Source organism: Trachinotus anak, unplaced genomic scaffold (genome assembly GCF_046630095.1).
Source record: "Trachinotus anak isolate AG129_WGS33_773 ecotype Australia unplaced genomic scaffold, CSIRO_AGI_Tana_v1 ptg000007l, whole genome shotgun sequence".
Taxonomy (NCBI): Eukaryota; Metazoa; Chordata; class Actinopteri; order Carangiformes; family Carangidae; genus Trachinotus; species Trachinotus anak.
This window is the reverse complement of record NW_027273858.1, coordinates 2,776,960-2,798,628: the sequence shown is the minus strand read 5'-3', so window position 1 is coordinate 2,798,628 and position 21,669 is coordinate 2,776,960. Positions and strand designations below refer to the sequence as shown.

Here is a 21,669-nt window from a genome sequence, read left to right as displayed (position 1 = left end):
ATTCAAAGTTTTACTTAATGGTCTGGACCTTAAATATACTGAACAAAAATATAAATGCAACACTGTTGTTTTTGCTTCCATTTATCTATATCTAATAAAAGATCAAGATGTTTTCTATAAACACAGAGGGTTTTTACGCACTTAAATTTTCTTCACAAAATCTGTTTTATTGAGCACTTTTCCTTTGCCAAGATAACCCATCCACCTGACAGATGTGGCATATCAACATGCTGATTACAAAGCTTCTCACAATAAAAGCCCACTCTAAAACGTGCAGTTTTAACCTCAGGAGAGGAGCGATGCTCGAATCCAAATACTTCATTTGAAGGATCTTTTCCCATTCAACACCTCCACACTAGCCTACTCAAAAGTCAAGAGAGCTGTTGTTTGCATGTTAAAGTAGATGAAAGGAATTTACATTCAAATAACACATCAAGAATCACTGATGCAGCAGCAAACAAAACCAAACCAAAAATCCTGTGTAATGATTCAGGCTCTGAAGAGAATCCATTTGCGCTCCATAAGAGCACAGCTTTATTTAATGCCGTATATTCTCCTCACTCATTTCCTCTTTCTTTCACATTTGTGTTGACGCATCACAACACCAGCCAAACAGAAACTCACGCACCATATATTTTCACCCACTAGATCCAATTAATGAAGAGCTAAAGAGCGACACTGAGTGAGATGGATGGGTTATTGTTTTCATTTGACTGACCTGAAAATTAGAAACATGCAATTCTGGCTGAAAGCTCTGAGGATCTCATTGTCTGCTCTTTGACGCTGACTCTCTCCCTGACCTCTGTGAGACTCTATTCAGTGTTGTCCCATTAATCAGTGGTGAACCTGCTCTATGCCTGTGCTCTTGCCGACTCCCGGCTACATCAAGGATAGGCCAAGATCCTGCTGGTGGTCAGGCCCGCAGAAAGAGAGAGAGACTGAGTGAGGGGCTGACACGGAGATATGCTCTACACATCCATTTCATATGATCTAAAATGCCCTCTGGCAAACCTACCATATTTCTCTTACCTTGAAGCAACACTGGCTCATGAGTTGCTTGATGCAATAAACACACAATACCTACTATACTAACTCCTGGTTTCAAGAGAACTGAATAAAAATATGAGATCCATGTAGCATTCCTCTTTGTTTTCTTGCCCTCTAGTGCTGAGAAAGTAGTGCACACACACACACACACACACACACACCAGAGGTATTCATCTTGGATTCTGCTGGACGAGTGATCTTTTCACACAACGCTGAGTCACTTGATTGACAAATGCTGTAAATGTTCTTTTCCAAAATCGGAAACAGTTTCACAGAATCATGCTCTTACGTCACAGTGAACGCTCACCTACCCAGAGACATTTTGACATGATGATCTTTATTCTCTTAAAGTTTTCCACATCATCTAGTGACGCAAGTAAAATTTCCAAATACAAGACATTTGTGGGTAAATCCTAACCCACTAGAAGAGTCTTTTTGTCTTGTCGGGTTGTTACAGTGTATTTTTAGCAGTCATTTCCACGCGGTTATTTCTCCAGTCAGCCTCCATGATGGCGACTGACGTAGTAGCATCTTGTGATGGAACTGGAAAGCCTCGATTAGAGGCTGTGTAACTGGGCAGTTCGGGGTAGCTGTGATCCATTACATGCTTTGTCAATGGGGACAGTGAAGTATGGGCTATGTCACTTTATACTGTGCATGTTTTTTTTTTTGTGTGCATACATGTAATGACACAAACAGACAACATGTCTTCAGACTTGCAGTGCAATAACTATGGGCAATGTAACTTCAAAGTGTGTATAATTGTGTGTCAGAGCAGTAACTTAGGGTGTTATCATGTTGGTTGGGTTTGTGCTTGAGTACATACAAGTTAATTAGCACATGAGATCCTGTGTCTCTTTCTGTAATGGTACTGCAAATGAAACACACTGCACCGTATGTCTGAGAGTTGATAATTACAGGCTATATTTCCTACTGACAACAAGAGAAGTTGATGTGTTTCCACTGGTACAGTAAGTATACACATTTTCGTTTCAAAACGTGCATGCTAAAGCCAAAAAAAAAAAAAAAAAAAAACATGAAGGAGATGTCATGGTAATGGATGTGTACATTAAGTACAGGCTGTGCTGTTAGACTTTGCTCAGATCCAAACTCTCTCAGCAGCAACTGTCACCGCCGTGTCAGCTTCCTCTGCTCTCTCTTTACCCTGCTCCATTGATTTTTATTCTCTCTGCTGCGATCCAACCACTCTACCCACAATCCTTCCTCTTTCATCTTGCCATCTAATTTCCCTGCACCGACCACCCCCCCCGCCATCTCTGCTTCAACTCTCCTCACTTGCCACTTTTATTTCCCCCTTTTCCACCCTACTTTCTCCTATTTTCCTCCTAACCTCCTCTCCACTCCACTGCTGTATTCCCTCTGCTGTCTTCCTTCATCTTCCCTTCCTCTCTGTCTTGTTTCAATTCACTTTCTTTCTCTCTCTTCCACCCTCCAACCCTTCAACAATCTCTTTCAATTTATTCTTTATGTCCTGGCAACATCTTCCTCTGCACTTTTTGTCCTCAGTTTATTTTGGCCCATTTCTCACTTGGTTTGAAACTCACCCTTACCCTTTCTTTTCTTTGTCCCTTTTTCTCCTGTTGGGAACAAAACATCACTTTTGCCTTCTTTTTTTGCCTGCTACTGTGTGAAGGCTGACTGGGTCATTGATGTGGTGACACTCTCATGACCCTTGGCCTTGGACAATTCAAGCCTCTTGGATCATTTTCTTTTTCAAATGTTCAGATAAGCCTCACTTCTTTGTTTTCCAAACGGAAACGGGGTCATTGCAGCAGCATTCATAGAGGTACTAATTAGATACCAAAGTGTACAAAAAGGAAAAAAAATAAATAAATATGACCAATAACCCCCCCCCCCCCCCAAAAGAACCTACGCTTTTAAATGCAAAACATTTTTATATAATCAGCGTCCAGTATTTATTATAAACACACACACACACACACACACACACATCCACCCACCCACACACACACACATCCACCCACCCACCCATACACACTCTCTCAGAGAATTTGTCTGGGTCTTCCATTTCCCTGTCTCAGTCTTTTTTTTTTTTTTTTTTTTTTTTTTTTTACAGCCTTTTTAAAGAGATGTGTTCGTCTTCATAAATGTTGACTGAAGTGCCCCAGATCCCAAGAATAAAATCTGATGTAACGTCACAGCTGTTTAACTCTCCTGTTAAAACCCCTCCCCAACACAAACATCTACATCTTTTTGTGGGCTTTTCATTACACCTCCCTCTGCTTTGTTCCTGTTCCAGTTCTCTCTCTTGAACGCAGCTCAGGCAGCAGAACAACAGTCATTAGTGGAATTACTTTGGGGTTTCATTGCAGAGCTTTCACCCCTGTATAAATACTCTCGCTGCTGGTATCAAAAGAAAGAATGTTGTCATACCAGTGGAGCACAAGGAGACTGAGTCACGGACCTTATTACATTGGGGGGAGGGCTTGTTTCATGAACGTGGCCTAATATGCTTTGGCTAATGAGCTTTTGTTAGAGCGTCAAGGCACATTGCTAACACATCTTCACGGCTCTTGCTACAAACTGCTTTAAAATATTGAAGACAGTATCAAGCGTCCTCCTCCTCTTGGCCTTAAAACATTTGAGGAGCTGTCAAAACTCTGGAGGTTTGGAACACTTGCAAAATTGTTTTAATTACTTTACTTTTCATCATTTTCCTACGGTCCAGTCAAAGTGACAGTGTTCTACATTGCATTATAAGCTAGACTCACTTTGCTCCTAAAATGCATTTCCCTTCAGATAAATTCAGATATGCAAAGACATCTTTCTTTCACCTGTACTTTTCAAACTATTAATCAAAAACACAACATGTTTTAAGTTACTGCGTCACAAAGTTCATGCATTCAGTTTCTAAATAGCTTTCAGGTGCCATCTCAAGACAATCTTCATCTTTAATTCAGCAAGGTTCACTTTCCGTGGAATAAAAATGATGGCAGTGTTCAGATGCATCTGGGAAAACTGGGTCTCAGGAACATTTACATAAGGCAGTAATTACACTGTCGATTTTCAGTTTCTAAAATACCAAGGCAACATTAGCTGACTGCTGCCGTCAAGGTGTCCATCTTTCACTTTAATGTGTCAACCAGAGTTATTAATTTATTTCAAGGAAATGCGGAATTATTTAACCCTAAACTGACGGTTTGTGTTCCTTCATTTGATTTCACACTCTGTAGTAGAGGACAAGTCTGACAGCAGCAACAACAGTTTACTTGTGGAACAAAACAAGAAGGTGACTTAACCTGGCATGACCTCTGGAATATTCTCCTGCAGGTAAAAACCAAATCAGCCTAAACAAGATCTGTATTTAACAGAGGGGACAAATGTGGGACAAATTTCTCCCTACAACATGATGACATGTATGAACATCTTCCTTTAACCAGTGTGTCTGCAAAATGACTGCAAAACTAATGTCACGTACCAGAATAATTCTGCGTAGCATTCATACCCTTGCCTTTGGTGTCAAAAAGTTATTCAGGGAAGCTTGTTGTTGTGACTGAAGGTGTGAAATTTGCTGTCAAAATACTGGCAACAAGTCCCAAAGCAGGGCTGTCACACTTATGTACATCTGCCAACCTGCACTGAGATGGGATGGCACCGTAACCATTATCAAGACATTTACACCACATGAAATGCAGGGACCTGTTCTGTAGACTGCTGCGTTTATCAAGTCACCACTTGGAAGCTGCTACGCCCATCAAGTTCTTCACAACCATGACTATCATAACATGCAAGTCACTGGCTCCTGTATTTGTCCTTCTGATATTATCTTTACATCATCATTTCGTTATAATGGATCGCTGTGCACAAAAATTGCTACTTCAGCGATGGCAGTGGTGAACTTAAAATACTGAGCACGTGCAAGTATGAATTAGTGGCATAAGGTGTTTTCATGCCTCAGCACTCAGGGTATATCAGCCCCTCCCAAAAACACTGTCACTTGGGATTATGTGGAAACAAGGGGAATTCAGTGTTTACAAGACGAGCGCCAAGCAGCTGAGACTGTGTAATTGCAATAATAATGATTTTGTGTAAGTGAGAATGCTATATTTAGAGCCATGGAGGGGGAAACTTCCTACTGATTATTTCAATAAAATAAGGCAAATTAAAAAATGAATAAAACTGGCTGGTTTATCTGCCTCATCTGCTGTTTGATATCTCATATTTCATATTTGGAAATTTAAAATGTAAAATTATTGTTGCTTATACTTCACATCTGTCACACAAATTCTTTTTATTTTTGGCATTTGTTGAAACATAGACGTGACGTGTTTTCAAGTTGTGTTTGCCAAAAAGAAAAAGGAAAACAACGAATGAGTTGTACAAGCTGTAACCGGTGTTAACCTTTGCGGCAGTGCAGTGATGTGACAGGTGAACTGTACCCGACCTTGTGTTTCTCTGAGCGGGACGCCCGTTTAATGTGTTCTCTGGGGGGAGTGTGTATGTCTGTGTGTGTATGTGTGCCATCAATAAAGTGGGAGTTTGTGCGTTTCTCCTTGTAAGAGGTATTAATGATTAATGAGATTGTCTTTACTCACCTATATGTGCTGGGTACATGCATGTGACTGCTTATACAACAATGGCTTGAAACTATACAGTTAAGGACGTACTGTTTATGCACATTGAACAAAAATGTGGCCTTGAATACATCTCATATCTTGTTTATTTAGTAGAACAGGTTGTCTCATTCAACCTGTTGAGATTGGCAAATATTCAGGAGCGAAAATAGATTATGTAAGGTGTATGATGCGGTGAAGGTCACCTAATATTCTACTCATGGTGTTTTTAGAGTGTCTTTTATTTTAACAAAATTATTCAACAAGACCCTGAAATATTCTGGTGTTCAAATGTTAAAAATTGGAATGACCGTTTAATTTTGGTGGGTTTAATTAACTAATTATGGCAAGATGTAGTATTTCATTAGTCTTTCTGTTAATGACTTCACAAAATTTTGTACTGTATATTTTATAAAATACACAGTACAATAATTAACACATTTTGTTGCAGAGATATAGGTCTGAAAATTTGATTACAGGAGACATGTGCATTGTTTTTGGAAAAAATGCATATGCTGCTTTCTGCTTTCAGTATTAATCTGTAGTGTCTTTTAACCTCTGCAGGCTGGGCAGAGAATGCATGAAACAATAATCAGTGTATGCATTGTAATTAGGTGCAGAACTGCATGTGTTTGGCATGTCCTTCTTTTCATACACTGTTGTATGTGTTCATATTACACTGGCTTTCTGTGGTAAAAATGCATGTTTATGTACATACACGTGCTTGTATCAGTATGCACGTGCCACACACCTTTGGGAGCCAAATGTAACATAGGCATTAGCCTCCTTCTGCTCTTGCTTTATTTGAAACAAACAAACATTAAGTGCAGCTCCTGTGCTGCATTTAAAGAAATTCCACTGAGACGGTGTACAGAGAACAACCTTTAACCCGTTCACCCTCCTGTGCAGCTTCACTTCTTTATACAAGTCTCACAGTCTGGTGTCAATACCTTGGAGCCTCGTATGTTCTGGGATTAGTTTTCAAGACAGTGTGACAAGACTTGCAATTGGTTTCACTGAACATCTGTAGTATCAACCAGTTCATGTGGGAAAACTCTTTCTAAATGGCACAGATAGGACCGACTTGCTGACCTAGTTACTTGTACTTATCACACAATGCCTACAAATTACACAAACTGCATTTATTTAGCCTCTGGCAATTGAAATAGAGGTCTTGGCGAGATTCGTGACAGCAATAAAAAAACAAAATACTGGAATGTGTCTCTACTGTTTCATGTGCTTGTGAACTATGAAGGACTGGCACCACCACAATGAGTGAAATGTGTCTCCTGCCAGTGTCAAATCCAATCCATCATGGTCACATGTTTTTTTACACAGTGACAATCCCATTGCATGTTTTTAAATACCTGCAGTTCAAACAGTATTTCACTGTCGTATTTCAAAACTAGTGCAAACACATTTACAGGAAATGCCAAACTTATTACATGTCATCATTGTTTGTAAATTTCTTACATCACTATGAACCAAACTCAAACAAGATAACTGATTCTCAGGAGTAACAGTCCTGCTCTACCAGTGCTGGTCTGATGATGGCTGAGGAAAAGTTTTCTCTACTGAATGTGAGTGAAAAATTCAGTTGTTGTTTTTTTTGTTAGTTATCCAAATACGATTTATTTTTAAAAAACCTAGAGGTGAACGTGATGTACAAAGGTAAGTGGGATGTGTGTACACACATACATATAGGTATATATGTATATATGTAGGTAAATATATAGAGTAGGAATTTGCTCATTAATAACTTTCAATTCTGATTGTTTCAACACTGGGTGAGCATGTGGACAAGCTGCTTTTATTTGATTGGTTCTTACCTTCTCCATTTCTCCACTCTTTCTCTTACGCGCTGAGCGGGTGATTTTGACGGTGACGGCGCTCTCCTCTCCCTGGCGTCGCAGAGCCATGCGGTTCGGCTGCAGAGGGCTGAAGGAGATCTCCAGCTCTGGCCGAGGGAAGCGGCTCGTCCTCCCGTTTTCTGTGGAGATCTCAGAGGAGTCCAGCACTGATGGACAGCCAGTCGAGCCCTGCGGGGAGCAGACACGATCTTGAGGTTAAGGGTCGCCTCATGGTCACTCAAGTGAGAAATGTCTCTGGGTCTGAGGATATGGACTGATCTGTCTGTTGCTGAGCAAGACAGAATCTCAAAAGGTTCAGGCTTCCAAATACCAATGGCACAATCATTATTTATATCCTCTAATATGCTGCTGTACCTGTCTGTCGTGTAAAGGTCTGTGGGGAAAAAAAAAAAAAAAAACTAGGATCCTGCAGAATAAAATCCAAGACATGCAGCCCTTATGGCCTACTTTAGTGTCTGCAACAAGAAACTATAGCAAACAAGGTAATTCACTTGGTACAAAAGGTCTTGACTTGTTCACAGTGCAACAGATATGCTAAGTAGCTTGGTGCATTCACCTTCAGGGCCCTATTAAGGCAAAACAGAATGTCCAACCACATCTAAAGGCAATAATGTTTATACCTGTTGTGAATGGCAGTTGCAAGTATATTTATACAAAACTGGAGAAAATGAAAACCTCTAGTCAATGTGTGCTCAACTTCTAATAAAACTCTTAGAGCCTTCTTTTCCATATTCATTTTATCTCAGGAACTTACTTGACTGCTGACTGATGCTCTGGTATCCCTCCTTCCTCCAGACCTCCTGCTGAGGGATTCACCCAGGGGTTTCTCTCCTGATGTAGCAGAGCTCTCTTTGCTTGTTGTCTGTCATAGGAAGTGTAAGAAATTGGAAATAATATAAATCATGATTACATGTATACTATCCATAAAACATCCAGACAGAAAACGCCAGATGCAACCACATATGCACACATATACAGAAAACAAATACCCTTTTACACCAAAACTAGCAGGTATGAGCGGTGACCAATGTCATCATATGCAGTTGCAGAACACGCAGAACACACACACACACACACACACACACACACACACACACAGGGGAGACCATGAATTCTGTCTCTCTTTTTTAATATATTCACATTCTCACTGTGTAATTAAATAAACCCAACAAGTGATTTTTGAAAAGGCTTTAAAAAGGAAATGAGAACAAGAGGATTCGAGATAAAACCCTGAGCAAACAATCAAAAACAAACATTTCCCCTCTCATGCTCTTATCTCTACCCTGTGTGCTCTAACCCACTCACTCCTGACCTGAACACAAATGAAAGACAAACATCAGTAATAAAAAATTTTAATATAAAAAGAGGGCAAAATGATACTGCTGCCTGCCATCCTGCGAACCACAAGCATTTTTTTCGCTTCAGGTACAAAATACTAACTACAAAGCCGTGTATTCTTAGATTTAATGTAATCTAAAGTTGCAGAATGACACTTCAAATCAAACTAAAAGTACCTTTTGACAGTATCTGGAACACGGTGACCATTTGGACGGACAACATATGAAGTCATTACGATGCAGAAGTGATTTGAGATGAAATCATTTATAGAGATGCAGGATTTTAAGCTCAAGTGTGCTTAAAATAGAAAAGAAGTTAAAAGCATTCTGATATATTTGGGTGTGCAAACTCCTTTAAACTTGCACTGGTTTGATCCACCGTGAAAACATCAGTAATGAAATCTATTCTTAGAGACATAAAATCCAAGATGACCACTGCTACTATTCTTTATGACAGACGAAACCACAAGACTTTTAACAACCACCTTTCAAGCAAACAGCAGGGGTGGTTACTTGATGCTAAAAAGATCTTATCTGGGAGTTCTCTTTTAAGACTGACCTGAACGACTGTGTCCACCTGTCTGGCTGTTGAGGCCTTCAGCTCTTCTTTCAGTCGTTCGATGTCCGCCTCCCTCTCACGCAGAGCAGCCTGCAGCTCTGCCACACCAACACCACCATCACGACACTGAAACAGGAAGTTCATGGACATATGGACAAGGCACTAGTTATTCCTTATCACTTATCACAGACACGCTGCCACAAGAGCCAGAATAAGAATGAAAAAATGAGAAGTGGAGCAAGAAAACAAATAAGAAAAGTTCCTCACAGAAAGGAAGAAAAAAACAAAAAAAACAAACTACTGGTACAGAACATTAAGAGCATGAACAGACACAAACGATATCCCCAGGCAAGTGTACCAGACAACACAATCAGTGGACAACTGTGGAAAGACTGAACTGTATGAGAAACACATGATGGAATTTCTTCCAGTGCACAATAACTATACTCTCTCACCCTCATCTCACATTGTAAACATGAAATGCATTAGATTTGACAGACAACAGTATCATCCTGGAGCAAAATATGGTGTTGGCAGGGAGTGATGCATGGCTAAAAAGACTGGAAAGGAAACAAGACGTGCGTGAACAAAATGACAACTGCATTCTATTTGCTATCAGACTTTGAAGGCTTTCCAAAAGTGTCTGAACAATAACATTAACCCTCTTCAGAGGGAGGTGGGCGACAGTCTGGTCAGCTCAGAGTACATTGCACATTTCCTCCCTGTGATGCTGGGATAATACACTGAGTGATCAGTCTAATGCAGCCAATGAAACAGTGCTGCAGTAAATTATATTTTGTTCTGTTTTTGTCACGGCTGTGTCAGAAAGGTGCTGATTAAACTCCATGGTCATTTTTGTGGCACTACAGCGAGGTATCATTTTGAATTGTTTTGATACTCCTGCCAATCTGATAACCATAATTCAGTGTCAAGTCAAAACAATCATTTTTTTAAAATAATTGACTTTGCTGAAAATAAACATATTTTTTGCCAAATATCTTCAGTTTATTTTTGTCCCCACAAAACAGCTGTGTAACAGTTTTGCTTCAACAGTATAAAATTGACAAACCATTAATTAAAGCTACACAATGAAGACTGAGTCTCTCAAAGTGCATTCAGCACCAACTTTTGATATGTGATAGTTTACCAATACCCATTTCTATGAAGAAACTACTAATGGGTATTGAATAAGTATTAAAATTCAGTATTCAGTCCTAATAGTTAGTGATTTGTCTACGTTGAGCTAGATTATATTCAAGGTCCCATATTGTTTAAAAGATAGATTTCCATGTCTTTTGAGCAGCTCTAGGTTCTATATTAATACTGTGAAAGTATCAAAGCCTCAGTCCACAGAGAAATGCACACAGCCTGTATTGAGAAACTGAGCCTTAAACAGAGCCATCAGGACTTCTGGAACTTTGTGATGTCACAACAAAGCAGTCATTGCTCTCAGCCCCGCCCCAAGCCCCGCCCACCTGGACCCACCATCCAACCTTGCAGGATTTGGTTTCTCTGAGTGTTTCCCTGAAATCTGCTATATTCTTATTGGATCGCTCAGAAAACATTCAGCCAATCAAAAGAGAGGTTCAAAGGAAGCCTGAGAGAGGAGATGTAAAACTTCATTCAGATGGTTTTTGGTTCTTCAAACTACAAATATATCTTCTTACAGATACCAACACTTCAAATAAAACATTGGAAAAGTGTAAAATATGGGAGCTTTAAAATGTGTTTCCAATCTCCTGCTCTCCCATAGAAAGAATACAAGAAACCAACATTCAACACAGTTTAAGCCAGCTCTGTCTAAACTATGACTATTCAGTATGAAATATTATGGGGTGTGATAGTAGGCCCACTTTAACCACTGGTTTCAAAAAAATCTGTGCACAAAATTTGGTTCAAAATATATTTCATATTTAGGCTGAATTCTGAAGACCATGACAGCAGCTCATTTTAAATGTTATTTGTTAATAATAATTCAAAAAATAAAGAATGATTCCAAACAATGCTTTTAGTAATCATTGTTGTGTTAGCACTGCAGTTTAGATGTTCCCCAGCTGGGGAATGTTTTTCATTGTCACACTTGTCCACTTTCCTTCAAATCATTTGTGGCTTTTCCGATAGAGACAGCTGTATGAAATTAACTGCAATTCCATCCCAAATTTTGCCTGATAAGAGTTTTTAAATCAATAGAGCCATATCAGAAAGCAAGCCCGAGACAAATTTGATTTGGTGAATCATCACGGCCTGCCCTTCACACTAACCGCTCTGTGGTTATACCGAGGAAGCTGCCTGGTCACAATGACAGAATCTATGTTATTCTAAAAACCACACAAAAGCTCAGTGAGGGCAAAATGTGGGAGATCAAAGTGCAGAATACTGATATGTAATGATATGGCTCCACATCAACTACGTGGATTCACCCACAAAGCCTTCTGCAATTTACCCGAGAAGGAAAGAAAGAGCAAGACAAAGCAGTGACCCAAAGCTCAGTAAAATGCTCAAAAATGTGACAAAACTGAAACTCTCTGCCACCAAGTCAACTCATCTGCTGTGTAATGTAACAGTATTGATCTTTCCCTGCTGCTCTGGGTTCTGCCTTTGGGTTCTGTCCTTCTAATAAAACTCTAAATGGTGAGTGGAGCAGAAAACTGTCGCTCTCTACAGGTTCAAACCTTCGGTGGAGTTTCACCTCACTCTAAAACCCCAATCAATAATGTCACTGCAGGTGTTTTGCCTTGACAATTGATGGGAAAATGCTCTGGAGCTGCTCTGATATAAATAACTGGAGTGTCCACAGAGGCGACACATACCAGGATGTTTCAAAATGAAGACAGCATTTATTTAAATAATCCATTAAAAGCCTCAGGACTTGATACAAAGGAGGGACTATCTGTGAGACGCTCACACTGCAAAGAACACTTATCCTGTGCATTGATTTTCTGAATTAGTCACTTGTGTCTTAAACCGTCCTCCTCCACCTCATCCCACTCTCCCTTTGTAATTGAAGCACATCTAAGATTTTAAGATGTTTCAGCCAGGCAGCCTGTTCAGACAGAGACATCTTCAGTGTGTGCTCTCTGTATCTGTCATCTTCATTGTTACACTGACCTCTTGTGGCGGCTGTGTGTTATTCTGGCGTAGCTCTTGGATGAGTTTGTCTTTCTCTGCTTGGCTGGAGAGAAGTTTCTGTAGCTGGACCCCCAAAGCTGCTACCAAAGTGTCTCTCTCCTTCCTCCACTTCTCCATGGTCTGCTCCTTCTCAGCCAGCTCGGACGACAGGGACTCCTGACAAAGAGGGAGATGTACATGCAAAATGTATATTGGGAGGAAGGGCTGAAATCATCATTAAAATATAAAAACAAAATGAAAAACGTGATATTCTTTGATCTTTACCAGAACTGAGAAAAAAACTTACCAAAATGATAAGATTTTTTATCATATGTACAGTGGCCATTTTGATCATCTCAGACTCAGCTCTAAATTGTCAGACTTAGTTCTATTTTCTGCCTAAACTGGACTTGTTTTTAGCTGCAGGTGCTTTGAGATTGATGTCAACATGGTGGCATATTTACATATTTCAGCCAACATTCAGCATGTTTGGACTCATCTTCTACTTACCAGCTGGCTCTGCTGCCGGGTGTAACGTTCTCTGTCTTCTGCAAACTTCCTCATTTCCTGGTTCCTCTTGTCCTCCGCCTCTTTAGCTTGGCCGATCAGGGACAGCTTCTCCTCCAGCCATTTTTTGCGTTCGGCCTGGTGTTTGTCTGTACACAGCTGTACACAAATTTTTTTTTTCGTGGCTGTTAAAGTATTTCACCTAAATCAAGAAAAGGCACCAAGTCCTCAAGCAGAAACATTAAGACCAGCTCAGACAAGACCCTGATCTGACATTTTTTCAGTTCTTTTTCTTGGATAATTTGTTTTAAATACAGCAGGGGATAAATGCAAAGGAGGGATGAACAAATACTGTTGCGCCAACTTTGTGAGTTGAGAGAACTGAGAATCTTCACAGACACATTGCCAGTAAAGTATTTCCAGATCTATCAGATTTTAAACAATTAATTTATCATTTATTAATCATCAATAATCCTGTCAGAATCAAACCATTTTTGCTCCTACCATCTAACACACCATTATTACCTTCAAGCTTTCCTGAGCCCGTGCAGCTTCCTGTTTGGCCAGTTTGAGGTCATCTGATTGGCCGTCGAGTGGACGGTGCGTGTTGTTTCCACAGTCCTGCTGTAACAACATCCCCTTCACTTTCTCCAGTTCTGAAATGTTCAAACCAGAGAGCAAACACTCAAAACACTAGTTTAAATGAACATTTAAAGTAAAAGCAGAAGGAAAGTGTTTTTATTATAACATCATATAACTTACAAACATAACTTTCTCGTATAAACAAGTGTAATAAATAGGACCAATTATAGATTTAATGTCTTTGCTTTATACTATAAATCTTGATAGTTACAGTGTTTATGGATGGAAATGTTCAGCTATCTGTTTCAACAGAGCTTCGTCTTTTGTTAAGGTTTTGCAATAAAAATAAAGTTGCTACATAGCCCAGCCTCCAAATTAGAGAATAAAGCTTTGTGAGGGTCCACTAGTACTTGGAGCTATGGCAGTTGGCCTGGTGTTGTCAGTGCTGTGAGCCTGTGGCCTCACTTCTCTGTGTTTCCTCTCTAGTATGCAACCAGTAAAATAGGGCCCTGTTATCTTTGGGTGTTTTAGTGCATGTCTTATCATGTGTGCATCATTTCACACTCTGCCCTGATAGCAACTGGCTGACTTACTGACGTGACTTTGATATCCAACTCAAATGTTTTTCTTCTGTGAGAAAATATAAATTCAATTCAGTCTCAGTGTCCATTCGGTTTCATTTAATGTCTTTTATGAATGTTCTTGTTTCTCTGCAGTTTGCAGGGATAAGAGGATTAGACTAAGCTGTGCATGGACCAAACCCCAAATTCAAAACAATTAAATCCACATTTTTTCTCTGATTTTTCAGATCCTGTGTCTTACCACTGGAGAGTTCCTGGATGAGGTCGAGCTTCTCCTCCAGGACCTTCTCCATCTCCTCCTGTGTCTCCTCCTGCTCCGTCAGAGCCAAACGCATGTCCTCAATCACACGCTCCTTGGTATCAAGGTCTACAAATCAACAGAAATACACGCAGCCACCCACAAAGAGCAGGTACACGTTTACATGCAGAATACCACCCCAGCCCCCACACAGATATAAATTTACTATAACATGTTGATCCCTGAGGGAAGTTTTTTCCTTTCCACTGCCCTTCCATAAACAGGTCACGGTGTTTTACTCAAGGACTTTTCAGCAGAAAGACCATGAACCAACCCTGAAAATGATTTTTTTCCCTTACATTGGTTTAGACCAAATGATTTATCAGAAAACATAACAGATTGATAGACAGATAATGACACAAATTAGCTGCAGCTAATTATCATTCCTAAACATTGGCTATGCTAGGCTCCACAAACATGAGAAAATACTTTTCCTCTAGTGAAGCACAAACAAAGACACACATCATTTTACCTTTACAGGACTTCTGGTAGAGCTGCAGTGTCTGGTCAGACTTGGCATCAGATGATTGTTCCTAAAGAGAGGGAAAGAGGAGGAGAGTAAAACAACATGCAAATGACACATAAATACACCAGGATGAAGGGAACCAAAGGGAAATCAATCACACAACAAGAAGAGAGTGCTGTCGTTTCAGGACCTACTGAGCTAAAGCCTAGAGAGATTTGGTCTCAAAGGAAAAGTGAAGGATGAATCGTCTCACCAGTTTGAGCTGCTGAATGGTTCTGTCTCTGCTGGCAAGCTCAGACTGAAGCTGCTTCTTGGCTTTTTCCATGTCAGCCAGCTTCTGCCTCAAAACCTTCTCCTCCTCTCTCATGGCCGAAATCTTCCAAAAAAATAAACCACAACCTTTCAGTTGAAAGCGTACAGTGCTGTTTATATCAGTGTCCGATTAGTATCTAGTGATGTATTTAGAAATTAAACCAATTTGGTGTGGACGCACTAAGCCTCTACATTAAGATAAATAGCTATGCTGCATACTGACAACAAGTGGGATGGTGTTTCGGTAAATACTGCGTGTACCTCCTTCTGGACTTGCTGGATCTGCTTCTTATAGTCGGCCAGTTTCTCTCTGAGGTCCGAGGTGTCGTCCTCTTTCCTCTGGAGGTCAACGCTGAGGCTCTTAACTTTCTCTGAGTCCTGTTTGGCATTTTCCTTTAGTCTAGAAGAATGAGACAATATAACAATGAGAAGCTGCCAGGGTAGTACATTGTGGTACAGAACAACACCACTCCTCTTGAGACTTTTTAATGGGGTGGGTGGATGGATGGATTAATATAACTCTCCCTGGACCTCAAGGTACCTGTGGAGGGATGAAAGGTAAGATAATACAGAGAAAAAAACAATTTCACAATGACAAAATAATGTAGTTTAGTAGAGAAAAGATGAGTCGAGGTAATGCAGAGAGACTGCTTCTCTTTGTTTATTAGTTCTCTGCTCCTCATGGGAGGATAATCTCAGACTGAGAAGGATAATAACTAACTTTAGTATAACAGGACAATATTTACTGTAGTTTAGAGAGGCTGCTCTCTGACAGTTAAACTGATGGAGTCCATTATAACAGAATTACATGTTAGATATCAAGCATATTAGCATCCTAAAAAGCCACATGATTAATACTTGGTAATGAAGGTGCGATACTAACATCATCTTTTTTAATTATTTTGTCAACATTGCTATTTGCCTCATGGTTTGATGATTAAAGAAAAAAAAAGTTTTTACTTCACTTTTTAAATTTTTAACATCTTAACTATTTTCAACTGTAAATGACATCCTGGAAATGGTTCTGATGTCAAATATTCTTCAATTATTGTGAATTTATTCATTATTGAGCCTTAACAGCGAGTCGTAGGCTCATGATTTACAATTAGAGCCGAAGTTTTACATCATCAGTATGATCAGAGCATGTGAATAATGAGATTTGATTGGATGACACACCAGAAGCATAACCCAAATTTTCACCAGTGATCCGGAATCACCGGAGAGAGACCTGCTTCAGAAAGACAGGCTACACACATTCATTAGAGCGGACACACTGCCTGCATGAGACATGCACGAGACACACGTCTCTCACGTTATGGCTGCATCACAGAATCTAGAAGTTCAGCGCCTTGTCTATTTTTCACGCATCTTGCAGCAAAAACAGACAGAGAAAAGACCTGTTGACAGTCATTTTGACATCATACAAGCAATATGACACAAAACTGTCACCTTCCACTATAGTCTCTATGTCTAGGCTGAACCTGAACATGTCATAGACATGAAAAAATATAAAGATATTTTTTAACCATTTAACCATTTTTAAACATTTTTTAACCAGCTGCATGTGGAGACAGTGGTGTTTTAGAGGCATTTTATGTCAAAAATAAATAAGAAATTAATTAAAAATGAAGAGAAATCCAACATTAAAGTATCCTGCAAACTCTATGTAAACAGAAGATGAACTTAACAACCAGAGTGCAACCTTTGCAAGAATCTTCAAGATGTAATTTCTCATGACCGATTACCTGTTGATCTCCTCAGCTCTCTTCTCCAGCTCCTCGTCCTTCTGAGCGATGGCCTCATGTGCCACAGCCAGCAGCTCCCTGCGCCTCTCCGCCTCCCTGCGCCGGGCCTCCTGAACCGCCTGGATCTCCTCCTCCTCCTGCCGCTCCTGCACCTCCTTCAGGCTCTGCTGCAGGGATGTTACCTGTGCTTCTGTCTCCAGCAGCTTTTTCTGCAGCTCCGCATCTTTCTCTGCAGATGCTTTTTCCGCCTCCGCTAGCTTCTCCTCCATCTGTCTGTCCTTTTGTTTTAGCATTCTCTCCATGTCTGAAGAGGCTGGCTGAGCTTCAGGTTTGCAGGGAGACTCCTTTGTTTCTTCCACGTTAGAAAGCTTTGCCCTCAGGGATGTGACCTCTGTCTGGAGATCAGAGTTCAACCTCTTGAGCTCTTCAGCAGCAGAGCTAGAGGAACTGCTTGAACCTTTAGCCTCTTCTAGTTCAGCCTTGAGTTGCTCTGCAGTTTGCTCCTGTTCACTTAACCTTTGCTTCAGATCATCTAAGAGTTTGTCGGAGGTTTCTTTTTGTTCGCTCAGTTTGTGGTTTAACTCCTCCAGCAGCTGTTGTGACATCACTTTTTGTTCTCGCAGCTTCTCATTGAGCTCCTCTATCTGCTTTTCTGAGGCCTGTGTTTGCTCCTCAAGTTTTGCTCTTAGCTGTTCTACGTCTTCTCTGGAAGCGAGCTCTTGACATTCAAGCTTGGATCTGAGCTCCTCCAGTGGCTGCTGCGACATCTCTTCTTGCTCCTGAAGTTTCTTTCGCAGCTCTTCAATTTGCAGTTTTGACGTTTTTTCCTGTTCACTCAGCTTCTTGTTAAACTCTTCCAGCTGCTGCTTGTGCACCAGCTGTTCTTTTGCCTGTGCTAGCTCATGCTCCAGCTCCAGCATTTGTCTGTGCTTGCTCTCGCTTTTCTCCTGTTCGTCTGCCAGATTTTTCCTGAGCTCTGACACTTCTTTTCTCAACTGGTCATCGACACCACTGGATGATGCTGTGGGGGTCTGCAGTTCCTGTTTCAGACCTTGAGCTTCCAGCGTCAGGGTGTGGATCTGGGAAGTTTTCTCCTGGATCTCCTTTGAGTGTTCATCGAGTTGTTTCTGAGCAGACCGCAGCTGGACCAGCGCTTGTTCACATCTCTCTGTCTCGCTCTTCACCTGTAGTCATTTCCACAAATATCACTTTCTTTTAGAGTAGTCTTGTTAGAAAAGCCAAGAACTAAATGTCAAACCTCTCTAAAAACATTCAGCTCAAACAGTACATTGAGATAGGTTTCATTATTTTGTGAAGCTTTGAATATTGTATCTTAATTACATTTTCAGCTCTATCTAGCCCTAGAAACTCTATTTAAAAAGGCAACCTTTACATTAATCTCCTCTGTTGGGTGGAGAATTTACAGTTTCATTTTAGCATATGGTTAAAAAATTACTCTGTGGCCCACCTGGTGCTCTGTGGCTTCCAGTTTGGCGGTCAGCTCTCTGACTTCCTGTTGAAGTGCTTCACCCTCCTGCGGCCTCTTTTCTCTCTCCTCGACCAGGCGGCTGATCTCCTTCCTCTCTGTCTCCAGAACAGACTGAGCCTCCTCAAGAGCAGCAAGGGCCTCCTCTCTGCTCCGCTTCACTTCTGCGAGGGCTGCCATGGCTTCCTCTTTGTCTTTTCTCTCTTCTTCCAGAGATGCTTGCACCTCCTCTCTACCTCGCCTGAGCTCCCCAAGTGTGGCGAGGGTCTCCTCCCTTGCTTTCCTCTCCTCCTCCAAGGATGCCAGTGCCTCCTCTTTGCCCATAGTCTGGTACTCCAGAGCAGTGAGGGCGTCTTCTCTGGCTTTCTTCTCCTTCTCGAGGGCAGTCAACGCCTCCTGGGAGTAAGAAGGACTGATTAATTCCTATATTAGTGCTTAAAGAGCACTGAATAAACTTAAACAAGGACAGAGGTCAATAAGTCCTACAGTGCACTAAAGCAGATTATCTTAAAAGGGCTGCACATAAAAGGAGCTTTGCATGTTTTAACTCAGTAACTGCAAATGACAAAGGAAAACATGGACCCAACATCATCATAATCACACTTTCCTAAAGTATATTTGTGTTAGGATTTCCATTTATTTAAAAGGGATAAAAGGAACACAACAACACTAACTTCCTAGATTGGAGAATCAGCTGCCAAAAAGCTAATTTTATTTAAATGGTAATGTGGATTTAGTAATTCGTTCATTTCTTGTAATTACTGATTTTCTGTGAAACCAGTAATCAACTGAATCAAAATGACCAAATTAAGATCGTTGTGCACCAATTCATGTAAAGTCTTACTTTAATAAGGCTCAGTGGCTGGTTCTGAATATAAATAAAATATAGTTCATTGCCCACTAAGCCCAAAACACTTTCATCTGAGAACCACAGTCATGTTCAGGGGCCAAAACATTCATATCGAGTGGAAATTATGTGATTATGTTACATCATCTCTCTCAGTTAACCCAGGTGACCTTGATGAGTAAACCCTTCACATACATGCTTCGCCCTATAGCAAACATCAGGCTGATAGGTCTGTAGGCCGGAGGACTGATTGGGGGTTAGAAAGTCAAGCTTGTGAACAGGTCATTGGTTTAACTAACGTACCACTGAAAACGACATTAACCTCCATATGATCTTGTGGAGAAGTTCATTAGAAGTTCACTGCACAGACATGATGTGGGTAATTTTTGGAAATGATGAAATAAATCACAAAACCTACTGTTGTAAGAGAGGAATCAACACTACCGTATTTTCCGCACTATAGGGCGCACTGGATTATAAGGCGCACTGTCAATGAATGGTCTATTTTCGAACTTTTTTCATATATAAAGCGCACCGGACTATAAGGCGCATTAAGCGAAACAAAACAGTCAGATAAGTCAAACTTTATTAAACGCGTTCACAATAACTCTCAACATTGTTCAAACGTTAATGAGCGTATTCACAATAACTCCCAACCTTGTTCAGTCATAACACGTAAAAAAAAACACAGTCTGATACCGCTAAATCAAACGTTAGCGTATTCACAATAACTCCTTATAGGTCCTTATACACACACACTGTAATATTATGGTGACGCACAGTATGTATTACTCCGCGACGCTCCTGACTACGATAGCCGTGCTGCAAGCGGTGCGGCTTTGTAGTTTACCAAAGTCGTACTAAAACATTTTGACAGAGCGCCGTGAGCGCCGTGTACCACACAAAATCGCTTCGAGGTCAGTAAGCACAACCAGAATTAATCCATATATAAGGCGCTCCGGATTATAAGGCGCACTGTCGTTTTTTGAGAAAATTAAAGGCTTTTAAGTGCGCCTTATAGTCCGGAAAATACGGTAATTAAGCTCAGCTTTGCCCGAAGAGTTGTCAGAACACTGAGATATTGCTTCTCCTCTTTCAGGGAATTCAGCACCTCTTAGTGGTCATGTGTTCCTTTCCTAGGGGGCTTCTTACCTGCAACCGGTTTCTCTCATGTGAACTCCCATCCTCAAGCAGCGGGGCACGGCCCTGGGAGCCCAGCTCTGCTACCCTTTGCAGGTTTTCCACTTGTTTCTCCAGCTGCTCAATCTGTAATGACTTCTCCTGGAGCTGAACAAGGAGCCTCCTTTTCTCCTCATCCTGCTCTCCACTGGTTCCACCTAGGAAATAACAGTAAATGAAGGAATAAAACAGGATGTGAGAAGATGATTCTCAAACTTTTTCACATCAAGGGCCCTGAACAGACACAACTTAGACCACAGACCTACATCTGATAAGATTTTTGCTTTTAGATGTTTTATTAGAGAAAGTGTTTGAAACCCATGACCAAAGCAGACACACACTGTTATTGTGTTACTTATGGATGGAATTGAAAATAAATTATTTCCTTTTACTGGGGAGCCCCAGGGGTCCTCGAGGAGGTTCCTGGGGGCCTCCACTATGAGAACTACTGAGTTATAGAAATAAACACAGAAAGACAGGTGTGCAATTATCACTTTAAAAAAATACATTTTACACTGTCACAGAGATGGTTTATGATACTAATGTGCAGTTTGTCCAATTAACATTTCTATTCTATGTCTCATGGAAATATTTTGTACAGGCTTCATCCTTTGAGGACAACCTATACTTTTAGATCAGTTCATCCAAATTACAAAATAAAAAGTGTTCTACATAACATTAATGGCATCAAACCAGGCAGACAGTTTTTATGACGTTTTGAGGTCTGTGGTGAATATTTGTTCCAGTCCTCTAGAGCCCACAAACTATAACTGCAAGTGGTAAAGCTCAGTTTGTGTTTTCCTCATCTGAATCCAACATGTGCCTTTCTAACAGAATAACACACTGCTGGATTCATGTGTGCTTTTACCGTTGTGTTTGTGAGCCATCTGCTCTTCAGCTTTCCGCTGGTGCTCATTCAGTTCCAACAGCTTCCTCTCCAGCTCTTCTATGGCGTCACTTCTGTCTCCCCGAGGCCCTGCTTGGCCTGAACCCAGACATATATGAGCAGCCTCAGCGGCCTCCTTTATGCCTGCCAATTCAGAGGAGAAGGAGTCCAGAGATTTGTCCTGCAGAAGGAAGAGAACATGAGAAATATTAATCAGGGAGATTATTGAGCACATTCTCACAATAAGAGCATCCAGCTTTGGT

At 40.7% G+C, this 21,669-nt stretch overlaps 1 protein-coding gene across 1 annotated transcript in view; it reads right to left on the bottom strand.

Moving 5' to 3' along the window:
* kif20ba (kinesin family member 20Ba) overlaps positions 1-21,669 on the bottom strand; it is a 44,352-nt gene that overhangs the window by 12,504 nt on the left and 10,179 nt on the right. Inside the window, exons 17-30 of the mRNA XM_071479934.1 lie at positions 21,389-21,587; positions 20,494-20,678; positions 18,477-18,890; positions 17,009-18,192; positions 15,525-15,663; positions 15,205-15,327; positions 14,958-15,018; positions 14,429-14,554; positions 13,550-13,680; positions 13,028-13,183; positions 12,518-12,694; positions 9,410-9,535; positions 8,268-8,375; positions 7,472-7,681 (exon numbers count right to left, since the gene is read on the bottom strand). Of these exons, the coding sequence (XP_071336035.1) occupies positions 7,472-7,681; positions 8,268-8,375; positions 9,410-9,535; positions 12,518-12,694; positions 13,028-13,183; positions 13,550-13,680; positions 14,429-14,554; positions 14,958-15,018; positions 15,205-15,327; positions 15,525-15,663; positions 17,009-18,192; positions 18,477-18,890; positions 20,494-20,678; positions 21,389-21,587 (3,339 nt within the window). The remainder of the gene's footprint in view (positions 1-7,471; positions 7,682-8,267; positions 8,376-9,409; positions 9,536-12,517; positions 12,695-13,027; positions 13,184-13,549; positions 13,681-14,428; positions 14,555-14,957; positions 15,019-15,204; positions 15,328-15,524; positions 15,664-17,008; positions 18,193-18,476; positions 18,891-20,493; positions 20,679-21,388; positions 21,588-21,669) is intronic.